The 12,388-nt window shown below is 41.1% G+C and overlaps 1 protein-coding gene across 1 annotated transcript in view; it reads left to right on the top strand.

The window, feature by feature from the left end:
* Positions 1-12,388, top strand: part of ESRP1 (epithelial splicing regulatory protein 1) — a 63,200-nt gene that overhangs the window by 46,252 nt on the left and 4,560 nt on the right. The window contains exons 14-15 of the mRNA XM_062189500.1: positions 4,673-4,823; positions 8,993-9,102. Coding sequence (XP_062045484.1) covers positions 4,673-4,823; positions 8,993-9,067 — 226 coding nt within the window. The 3' untranslated portion in view covers positions 9,068-9,102. The remainder of the gene's footprint in view (positions 1-4,672; positions 4,824-8,992; positions 9,103-12,388) is intronic.

Raw genomic sequence — 12,388 nt, 5'->3', positions numbered from 1 at the left:
ATTTTGTATTCTTTGGTTTTTTGTATAGTTTTTCTGTGTTCTATTATGAATTCATTGTAATTGAACCAAAGGACTATGAAGCCCCCAGTGAAGACCGCATTTACCTTTTGTGTTTATTTCAATTGGAATGTTTAAATCTTTAATTTATTTACTTCAGAGGCAGAGTTACAGAGAAGTCTTCCATCTGTTGATTCACTCCCCAAATGGTCACAACGGCCAGAGCTGGGCCAAAGTCGGGAGCTAGGAGCTTCTTCCAGGTCTCCCACACAGGTGCAGGAGCCCAAGCACTTGGGCCATCTTCTGCTGTCCTTCCAAGCCATAGCGGAGGGCTGGATTGGAAGAGGAGCAGCCAGGATTTGAACCGGCGCCCATATGGGATGCCAGCACTGCAGGCAGCGTCCTATACCCCATGCCACAATGCAGACCCCTTTATGACACTTTTAGTGATAGAAGCAAAACTGCTGTGGGGAATTCATTCTATCAATACAAATTCATGTTAACTATCATGGAGGAAATAATTTGCCAGTCTAGAAACCTCGGTCATAATGTACAATTTGGTACTAAGAATGCAAATATGCTTAAGCACATGCTGAAAAGAACTTTATTAAAGTAAATGGAAGATTTCTAACATGAAGATTGACTCCAGCTTACACTGGCAAGAATTTGAAGCAGTGTTTCTCCACTCTATATAAACACGGGGTCTTTGTGACCCTACGTATGCTAGTGAATGTTATAAAAAGATTCTGTACATTGATTTTACAGAGCAGTAGAAACCAGATTCCATTCTGCAGGATTTCTCAGAGTGTTGACTCATCTGGAGGGATAATACAATTCTTTTTCTTTTTCTTTTTTTTTTTTTTTAAGATTTATTTATTTATTTGAAAGAGTTTCACAGAGATAGGAGAGGCAGAGAGAGACACACACAGAGGTCTTCCATCCGCTAGTTCACTCCCCAAGTGGCCACAATGGCAGGAGCTGACCCAATCCAAAGCCACTAGCTCTTCCCTGTCGCCCATGCAGGTGCAGGGACCTGAGCAGTAGGGCCATCTTATGCTTTCCCAGGTCATTGCAGAGAGCTGTATTGGAAGTGGAGCAGCCGGGTCTCGAACCGGTACCCATATGGGATGCCGCACTGCAAGTAATGGCTTAACCCACTATGCCACTGTGCCGGCCCCAATAATACAATTCTCTAATCTTCATTTGTCTTAACCCATTTCTGTAACTGAATTGGTCACTCCTTAGTCTTCTTCTCTAGAGAAGTGGGGCAAGTCCTGAAATTATGAATATTGTCATGTATGCTACCTCTAATATGGTAGGTCACTTGGTGACATTAATTAGTGCTACCAGGATTTGTAAGTGAAGGAAGGATGTCATGGGGCTTGTTTTTGATAGAGTATGTAGTATTAATGTGCTAGTGTCGTGGGCATCCTGGCCCCCAGCATGTTCATAAATCTACGAAGAAATTTGTATGACTCATTAGGGTATTATGAAGTTAGACAGTATAAATTGGGTTCTGGAGAAAATACAGATTAGAGATTGTTGGACAGGGGCTAGCACCGTGGTATAGTAGGCTAAACTTCCGCTGCTAGCATCCCGTATGGGTGTTGATTTATGACCCGCCTCCTCCATTTCCAATCCAGCTCCCTGCTATGGCCTGGGAAAGCAATAGAAGATAGCACATGTTCTTGGGTCCCTGCACCCATGTGGGAAAACCAGAAGACGCTCCAGGCTCCTGGCTTCAGATCGGCCCAGCTCTGGCCATTGCAGCCATTTGGGGAGTGAACAGTGAATGGAAGACCTCTCTGTCGGTCTCTCCCTCTCCTGTCTGTAACTTTACATCTCAAATCTTTAAAAAAAAAAAAAAAAAAAAAAAAAACAAGAAAGAAATAGTTGGACAGTCAGGCAACAGAATTTTGGGCAATTACAATGATATTGGCATGATAATAATGGGCTGTGAGAAGGTAGGTTAGCAAAAGGAAGGATGAATTGCAAAACCTAACTTTTTTTGAGAACTGACTTATTTGAAAGGCAGAGCAACAGAGGAAGAAAGATCTTCTAGCCACTGATTCACCCCCCAAATGACCACAACAGCAAGTGTTTCTAAGTGGTCAATGCCATGGCAGTTTTCTGAATGTAAACTTTTGGGAAAACTCTTCTTTTTTTTTTTTAAGATTTCATGTATTTATCTGAGAGGTAGAGTTGCATATAGTGAGAGGGATAGACAGAGAAAGGTCTTCCTTCCGCTGGTTCACTGCCCAAGTGGCCTCAAGGGCTGGAGCTGCACCAATCTGAAGCCAGGAGCCAGGAGCTTCTTCCAGGTCTCCCACACCGGTGCAAGGGCCCAAGGGCTTGGGCCATCTTCCTCTGCTTTCCCAGGCCACAGCAGAGAGCTGGATTGGAAGAAGAGCTGCCTGGACTAGAAGTGGTACCCATATTGGATGCCTACACCGTAGGCAGAGGGTTAACGTATTGCATCACAGCACCGGGCCCCCAGCACCATTTCTTGAAAAAATAATTCTTTCCAAATTGAATTGTGTTGGAACCTTTATCAAAAAATCAACCATGTAAGAATTGATTTCTATTCTCTCTATTCCACTATATGCCTTTCCTTATGCTAGTATGAGAGTATCATGATTACTATAGCTGTGTAATAAGGTTTGTGTTTAGAGGTTTTCCATTTGCTGATTCATTCCCCACATGGCCACAACAGCCAGAGTTGGGCCAGTCTGAACCCAGAAGCTTCACAATGGGTGGCCGAGTCCTACACACTTGAGCCTTTTGCTGCTGCCTTTCCCAGGAGCGTTAGCAGGGAACTAGATCAGAAGGCCCCAAGCATTTGGGTGATCTTCTGTTGCTTTCCCAGGCCATCAGCAGGGAACTGGATTGGAAGTAGAGCCGCTGGGACCTGAACTGGCACCCATATGGGATGCTGGTACTGCAGGTGGAGGCTTAACCTACTACGCCATGGCACTGGCCTCTCTTTTGTTTTTATTCCACAATTTTTTTTTTTTTTTTTTTTTGACAGGCAGAGTGGACAGTGAGAGAGAGAGAGAAAGGTCTTCCTTTTGCCGTTGGTTCACCCTCCAATGGCCGCCACGGTAGCGCGCTGCAGCCAGCGCACCGCGCTGATCCGAAGCCAGGAGCCAAGTGCTTCTCCTGGTCTCTCATGGGGTGCAGGGCCCAAGGACTTGGGCCATCCTCCACTGCACTCACTGGCCACAGCAGAGAGCTGGCCTGGAAGAGGGGCAACCGGGACAGAATCCGGCGCCCCAACCGGGACTAGAACCCTGTGTGCCGGCGCCGCAAGGCGGAGGATTAGCCTAGTGAGCCGCGGCGCCGGCCCACAAATTATTTTTGCTTGTTCTTATTTAATTCACAAAAAGACTGGAGTTTAGAATTAATGTAAAATTCTTCTTACATTACATTCTTCTGTCAGAATTATAGGATAGAATTATCCTTACAAATGCTGTATACAATAGGTAGTCATGGTTCTAAAAAAGGTGCCAATCATTTCCATTTAGCTATTGAAGAAAAATCAAGTGTAGAGAAATGACCTGCTCAAGGCTACAGTGCTAATAAGAGGCACATCTGGTACCATGCCTTCTGTCAACTTTTATTGGAATTATGTAGAATAGTACCAAAGATTTTTAGTGCCCTCCATTATGTTTTGTTTGTCTTTGAAGTGGGACAATTACCTACCTATGAACATGAGTACAAGTCAATCTGGTAATGATTGTTAACTCTTTAATGACTTTTGAAAGAATTTCCATGTATTCAGTTATGTGTATCCAGCTACCAAATGTGATAGGAAACAGACTAGGGGGAGGAAAAGATAAAGCGAACTGGCAATCTAACTGTTGAACTACTTGGAAACTCATGTAGTAATCCCTCAGGTTGTCACATAGTTATTGTTTGATTTGTACTCTTTGGAGATGATTGCTGTAAATATACTAGGAAAGTCCATTCACCGATCTTCCTCTCGTGTTCATGGTGACGGATTTAATTTGTTATGTGTTCTAGCTCTTCGCGTTTCCCGTTTTTTAGAATCGGGTTGGAAGGAATAATTCATGCTATTGTACTTTGCTGCACAGGGTAACTTCAAAAAGTTCCTGGAAAATGGGACTAAAAGCTAGGTTTATTTTTGTGCAAAAAACTCGAGATCCATACATAGCATTTACGTAATACACATTTTCCATGAACTTTCTGAAGGCCCATTGTATTGTGCTGTACGTTTGTTATGTGGGTTGAACAGCTCGTTCCAAAATCTTTGATGCTTTCGGTTACTATGGCAGTGGTTCCTGTTAGTCCTTTGTGTTCGTGCCTTTGCATGTTTTAGTATTCCTGGTAACCAGCAAGTTAATCATCAATGAGATGGGCTTTGGAAGTGGTGCTTTGTGGTTGAGTGACTGAAGGCTTGATTCATTCCTTCTTCTCTAAGAATCTCAGAGGTTTGGGTGAAGCCATGCACTTAACTCTGCATTAGCCTGATGGCCTCTCTTGGCTTTTACAGAAGTGTGAGAATGCTATAGTGTTCTTACATGTCTTAGGAAAGACAACTCTGAAAAGTTTTAAGATTGCCATGAGAAAGTCTGTTTTCTTAAGTAACTAATGTTTTAGTAAATATTCAATATTGCCTGTGCCTGTTGGTTCACTGTGCTTTCTCTCCCTTTAGCCCCCCAGGTTCGCCTAATAGTCTTGGCTACTTCCCTACAGCTGCTAATCTTAGCGGTGTCCCTCCACAGCCTGGCACGGTGGTCAGAATGCAGGGCCTGGCCTACAATACTGGAGTTAAGGAAATTCTTAACTTCTTCCAAGGTTACCAGGTCAGTAGCTTAAAAAAGAAGCATCCTTAGTGCCCTTATTACTTAAGTTGATTTGCATGAAGAATACAGCCAGGGAAGACACAGATTCTCTAAAACTCAGGAGTGTATATGTGCTAATGGATTTGCTTGTGGAAGCAGTTAGGTCCAGAGTCAGTGTAAGGAGACCTGGCTTCAGACTCATCCCCTTGACAGCATTTGCTTTTCCATGCAATCTTTATGTATTTTAAAATACATATTTTAATAGGCAAAGTTACAGAGAGAGAGAAGGAGAGTCAGACCTTCCATCTGCTGGTTCACTCCCCAGCTGGCCACAACAGCCATCGCTGGGCCAGGTCAAAGCCAAAAGCCAAGAGTTCTGTCTGGATCTCCTGAATGAGTGGCAGGGGCCCAAGCACTTGGACCATCCTCTGCTACTTTTTTCCCATGCCGTTAGCAGAGAGCTGGATCAGAAGTGGAGCAGCCAGGACACAAACTGGCACCCATATGGGATGCCAACATCATAAGCAGCAACTTTACCCACTACGCCACAGCACTGGCCCCACGATCTTTAGTCTTTCATTATAATCTTTTGGTGCTTTTTGGAAACCTGCCCTACTTTTGGAGAGCTCCTTTGGGCATGTCATCCAGGCTGGAGTAGGCTGAGGAGTTTTCCCCCAAGTCAGGTTCATATCTGACTTAAAAATACTCAAACACTGAGTTTACATTTGAGTATTTAAAAAAATGATCGGAGGCCTCTGCCGGTCTGGTGGGGGAGCACAGGGACCCAGGTTTGGACTTCCAGCCTGCTGGCCAACAAGGTCCGTGAAATCATGTGATCTGGCCCTGCCGAGGCAACTGCAGGTGGGACTAGAAATTCAGTAAATCTATAGCAGGCTAATTTTTAACTTGACAATTTTGTGTCCCACAAATGATGTTATAAATATCCAAATGGCACTTGGCAGAAGAAAGGTTCCCCACCTCTGGAATACAAGGAGACTTAGTTGTGAGAAGGTAACACCCTAAGATGAGCTCTAGGGTATTTGCTGAGCCTTTCACGAAATTATCTGTTAATTCTGATGATGGTCTTTGCTCGTGTCAGTTTTTTCTACAACTGCCTTTGTCCGTCACCTGCTTTCTGGGTTAAGCTACAGGAAGCCTGTTTCAGTGTGAACTCTTCTCCAGTGGACAAAATCTCTTTTCCCTCTCATCTGAGTAGATGCTTTTTCTTCCTCAAGTCAGATAATTGTCTAAAACCTGAATTCCCTCTTTTCTGCCATATTTAAAACCAACTAACTTTTCTGTTTATTGCACTAATAGGAAAAATTATTCTTCTTCCTCTTTAACCTAAACTTTGCTTGAGTTTTCAGAATAGAGAAGCTGTTCAAGGCATAATAGGCAGATCCTAAAATAGCCCTGGAGCATCAGCAGTACCATCTTACACAGGATGTGTTGGCAGAGCCTATTTCACTACTTGCTTGTATTACAATCTTGATATCCATGACCCATGGAGGAGAGTGGTCCTAGCTAAGATGACTTCATCATTGGTGCTACCTGCCCCAAACCTACGGAGTACCACAGTTGTCTTAAGGGCCTTTACCATGCAAAGGATATTTTATTATGCAAATGAAAATCTGTGACTGGTAGTGAAAAGCCAAATGAGAATGGGCAAAAGTTACTATTTATTACTGCCTGGTTTAGCACATTCTTACCAGAAGCAATTTTTTTTGCTTAGGTCAGTAGATTACTCTTTCCTAAACAGCTGTGCTGCTTTTAGAAGACTTTAAAGTGTGATTTTTAAAATTGCTTTCTAAACATCATGTCTGATTTATTATGTTATAAAAGGAATAGAAAATTTTACTGAAAACTTAATGAAAAGGTTGCCTAATCTCATGGATAAAGCATTTTGACTTTTGCAATATGTTTTCCTTGTTTCTAACTGTAGAACATTGAAGGAAAGTTTTAAGCTTTAGCCATCAGCTGGATTTATTCCTTTTTGGCTCGTTTTCTCTAGTTTACATTTACACCTGTAGAAGTAAGAATCAACACTTAAATTAGTGATCAGAATAAACAAATTGCTCTTACTATTAAGACTCATGGTTGACCCTTGTGGGTATTTTACCACAAACTGTAAGAGGGATCATTTCCAGACTCATGATTCAAAGATTGATGTACTTCTAAACGGAGATGAAATAACTTAGTAACAGTTTTTCTTTTAGGCAGCTTCTAAAGTCATTCATTAGTGGAGTCAGAGCTACCTGGTATAATCAGAAGCACAAAGATTGTGCTAAATTACTGTTTTGATGCATTTGGCCTTAATTTCTAAAGTGTTTAGAACTAATTAGGATTCATAAAAACCTCAATTTTCCAGATCATTCATCAAATGATGTGCATATCTTCCTTTAACATTTTGAGCTTTGAGGCAGTGACAATGCTTATATTCTAAATCCTGAAACCTGGTACAGTGATTTAATGACACCTGCTTCCCATATCAGAGTGCCTGGGTTTAAGTCCCAGTTCTGCTTCTGATTCTTGCTGTTGCACCTCCGGGGAGGCAGTATAAATGGCTCTAGTGCTTGGGCCCCTGGTACCCATGTGGGAGATCCGGGTTGAGTTCTAGGCACCGACTTTGACCCAGCTCAGCCCTGGCTGTTGCAGGCATTTCGGGAATGAACTAGCAGCTGGGAGAGCTCTCTTTACTCTTCAAAACCCTTATAACTAACCCAAATTCATATTAATCTTACATAAAAACTTTTAAAAACTTACTGTCATTAGAATTCTGTGGGTGCTATTTCAGATAACAGCCATTCATTAAGGGTTCCAGATTAAGTTTGGCTTTGCCACAAGATAATAAAATCAATGGATGGCTTTAAGCAGAATGAAACTTCACTAAGTGTTTACCTGCAGTGTATTTATCAATTTTGATTTAGTGGAAAGTTTTATTTATGGCTAAATCTATGTAATTATATAATAATTGTTATATTTAATTAAGCAAATCCCTGTTGAGTAAATGAAGCTTTTGATGATCTCTTACCCGGACATAATGATAGCTTGTCTTCCCTCCCCCCCCACAAAGTGTGATATTGTTTAAATTAAGATGAGGAACACACACACACACACATACACACACAGTCATTGTTCAGGAATGCAGTGGACTGAGAAGGGGAAAGGGTTAAGGAAGAGAGGGTGATTCAGTACCCTCACTCCTCTGAGTCTGCAGAAAGAGCTGGCATGTCATTTTTTATATACAGTTTTTAAATACAGTTTTTCCTCTGCTTTCAGCAAAATTCCTTCCTTAAAACTACTCCTTTGTATTTTCCATACTTCATTTGGGATGGCTTATAAATTCAGAGAGAGCAAGGATTTACAAAAGGGAAGGAATTCTGATGGCTAAAGCAGAATGTAGGGCTTAGATTTTGCTGTCAAACCTATAGTCTTATAGGGTTAAGTTACTTGGGTTAGGTCTGTTTTGATAAATTAGATGAATGGAGTGGAAACTTAATTTATGAAAATATTTGGTAACAAGGATGTCTTTCTGGTTGATAAAATAGAAATGTGTATATTTTAGCTGATCGACCTCTTATTCTGAAATGGATTCCCAGGTACCCTCATACAATTCCTTTAACTTTTTTATCCATTCTTTGTGTTACGTTTTACTATCAGCAGCTTTGCATTTTTAGTAAATGGTGGTTTTGCTTCTCCTCGAAGTACAGACTATAGTCATTGTCTCTTCAGACCTCTTACTCTAAGATTTTCACTTGCTTGCCCTACTGAGTGAATTAGATTGATATTCCCAACACAGCTAATGTTACTGAAAATTCACTGGGTGATTTGGAAATATTGAGCTTCTTGTACATTGGTGTTCATGTATAACTCACATGAGATCTAGTCATATCTATGGTGTTCTGGAAATTGTACTCTTAGCAAGATGTTAAGTGTTGGGTCCCCTGTGGTATGGTGGTCTTTTAATCTACTGTTCAGTCTAACTTCTCTCCTAGAAGAGATTTTTCTGGTGTTTGATTAAGAAAGAAGAATTGATGTTAGCAGTTACATATAAGGTTTGCACCAATGTTGTTCCTTAGAGTTTAAGTGTCCTATTCTATTGTTGGTAGATCTGTTTAGTTAAGATATTAACCATCCATAGTGGCAGTTTGTCCATCTTTTGATCCTGTTTGTTTTAACTTGCATTTTAGTATGCAACCGAGGATGGACTTGTACACACAAATGACCAGGCCAGAGCTCTGCCCAAAGAATGGGTTTGTATTTAAGGGTCCCAGCAGTTAGACCATCCTCAGAAAAGAAGGTAAGGCTCTATGATGTGCAAGCTAAATTAGGGCCAAACAGAAGTGCCTTAAGTTATTCTAGGAGTCAGATGGAGAAGTTCCCTTTATTCTTTAGTGTGGTGCGAGAGTATTAGAAGTCCTGTAAGGATGGGAGTGGGTAATATGGTTTAGCAAGTTAAGCCACTGCTTGGGATGTCCACATTCCATAAGGGAATACTTAGGACTTCCTGCTAATGTGCTTGAGAAACAGATGATGATAGCCCATCTTTTTGCTACCCTTGTGGGAGACCTGGATAGATTTCCAGGCTCCTGGCTTTGGCTTGTCCAATCTGGTTTTTGCTGGCATTTGGGGAGTGAACCAGCAGATGGAGGATGTCTCTCTTCCTCTCTGTCCCCTCTTCTCTCTCTCTCACTTTACCTTTCAAATAAACAAAACAAAATCCTAGGGACTGGCATTGTAACATACCAGCTTAAGCCTCTGCCTGCAAAACCAGCATCCCATATGTGGGCTGATTTGAGCCCCAGCTGCTCCACTTCTGACCCAACTCCCAACTCTGGGAAAGCGGAAGAGTGTGGCACAAATGCTTCAGCCCCTGCCAACCACATGGGCTACATTGAAGCAGCTCTGGGCTCCTGGCTTCAGCCTGGCCCAGCCGTGGCCGTTGTGGCCATTTGGGGAGTGAACCAGCAGAAGGAAGATCTCTCTTTGTTCCTCTCCTAGTAATTCTGCCTTTCAAAAAAACAATACATTGTAAAGAAAATTCTGGAAGGCGTGGAAATTGGGATTAATTTTGTCATCTACATAAATAGTATCTAAGCATTATCTATCTCATTATGAATGAGAATTGTATGTTGCTTTAGAATAAGGGAAAACTTTTCAATTTGGAAATTCTTAACTATATCATATAAAATATAGGCTGTTTGCTTTTTAAAAATTGATATAAAATTTCTGACACGAAATTAAAAATTTTAAACTATATGACTCTGGTATATTCACAACATTGTACAACTACCACCTCTACCTAGTTCTGAAACATTTCTTTTTTTGTTTTTTTTTTCCCCCCACAGCACCTGGAGACTAATATTTTTTCTGTCTCTATAGATTGGCTTATTACAGATACTTGACACAAATGGAATTTTACTATATGTGACCTTTTTGTGTTTGACTTCTTTCTCCTTATGTGGTTGGTTTGTATTTTTGAGAGACAGAGAGAGAGAGAGGATTGCCATTCGCAGCTTCACGCCCCACATGCCTCTGACTAGGCAGGCGCCAGAGCCAAGAGCCAGGAATTTGGTCTCAGTCTCCCTCATGAGTACCAGGAACTCGGTTGCTTGAACCTCCCTGGGTCTATGTTAACAGGAAGCTAGATTAAGGAGTCAGAGCTGGGTGTCAAGCCCAGGTACTCCAATGTGGGATGCTAGTGTCTTAGAGTACTAACCAGTAGGCTAAATATCCATGCCCATGCATGTAGCAGCATGTATCAGTACATCATCCCTTTTTATGGCTGGATAATACTCAATTGTATGGATAGATCACATTTTTTTTTACCCATCGATGGACACTTGTGGTTATTTCCAACTTCAGGCTATTGTGCATAGAGCTGATTTGAATATTCAATTATTTGAGTACCCCTCATTTTCAGTTCTCTTGGATATGTAGGAGTGGAGTCACTGGATGATACATTAATTCTCTTGGGTTCGATACCCTTTTTCTGGTTTCCTTTTAAAGAAATCTTGTGGTAAAGTGATACATAACATAATTGACAGTCCTAACAAATGTTAAGTGTCATTTGCCTTTGGCCTCTTAAAAGCAGTAGACAGCCAGCTTCCTTAACCACCCCACCCCCAAAAAAGTGTATAGGTCAATTGGCATTAAGTGTACCTCCCTGGTTTTGTTCAACCATCACTACCATCCAACTCCAGCACGTTTTCATCTTTCAAACTAAACTCCATGCACATCGAACACTAACTCTGTAGACCCTCTTCTCTCAGCCCCTGGCAACCATCATTCTACTCTGTCTCTATGAATTTGACCTTTCCAGATTGTACCGCAAAAGTGGAATGATTTATCTTTTTGTGACTGACATTTCTCTTAGTGTAATGTTTTTATTTTATTTTACTCTGGATCAGTAATTTACAGTTTTATATGTATGGGATTGAATATTCTTGTCATTGTGTTTTATTCCAAAATGATTGCATGGTTTCCATTGCATGTCTTTTTATCCTCTTCTAAGACTAAATCCATAGAGAAAGAACCCTGAGAAGATTTTGCAAAAATCATATTTTCATAATATCCTTTGGCCCCCATTAATACACAGACTTTTTAAAAGGATCCTGGCATTCTGTGTTAGGTTTCCCTGGAGATGGAGATGCCCCTGCATGTTTGGGAATTGTTGTGGTTTATTTTTTCTTTTTGATGGTTGGATCTCCTGAAATTGGTTTGCTGGTAGTGAGGCTTCAATATGTCTTGGTCCAGTGAGAGAATACAATGGACAGAGAGTAAGTGGTGGAAATGGAGATTGTCTAGGTATAGAGCACACAGTTGTAACTTGTTGATGCCCTCCTTTTTGATCCATATTTGTCTTTCAAAATGTTCACTATTCAACACCTTAATGCTTGATAAATGAATTATCTGTATTTTTAAATAAATAAGAAATGGTTAGGAATAAGATGTTTTGACATGCTAGAATTGTTCTAAATTGACTATAAACCATTACTCAGTATCTCTGATTCTACCATATATTTATATATTTCGGTTCATGATAGAATGATAAGGAGCTTTGTTCAAATCCAAATGTCTAAATTTTCTTATTCTAATAAAGTTAGATTCCTTTCTATTAAAAAGTTATAAAAATTTACACAGAGCATTGTGTATAACACTTGGCATAAGTTATCTCTCAAAGATTTATTTATTGGGGCTGGCGCTGTGGCGTAGCGTGTAAAGCTGCCGTCTGAAGTACCAGCATCCCATATGGCTGCCAGTTTGAGTCCTAGTTGCTCCACTTCCCATCCAGCTGTCTGGTATGGCCTGGGAAAGCAGTGGAAGATGGCCAAGTCCTTGGGCCCCTGTACCCACATTGGAAGACCTGGAGGAAGCTCCTGGCTCTTGGCTTCGGATCAGCACAGCTCCAGCCAATGCGGCCAACTGGGGAGTGAACCAGTGGATAGAAGAACTCTCTCTTTCTGCCTCTCCTTCTCTCTGTGTGTAATTTTGACTTTCAATCTTTTTTTTTTTTTTTTTAAGATTTATTTATCTATTTGAAAAGCAGAGTGACAGAAATCTTCCATCCACAGATTCAAATACCC

This window comes from Lepus europaeus, chromosome 4, assembly GCF_033115175.1.
Source record: "Lepus europaeus isolate LE1 chromosome 4, mLepTim1.pri, whole genome shotgun sequence".
In the NCBI taxonomy this organism is placed as follows: domain Eukaryota; kingdom Metazoa; phylum Chordata; class Mammalia; order Lagomorpha; family Leporidae; genus Lepus; species Lepus europaeus.
The sequence above is the reverse complement of the archived record's forward strand: the minus strand, read 5'-3'. Positions and strand labels throughout refer to the sequence as shown.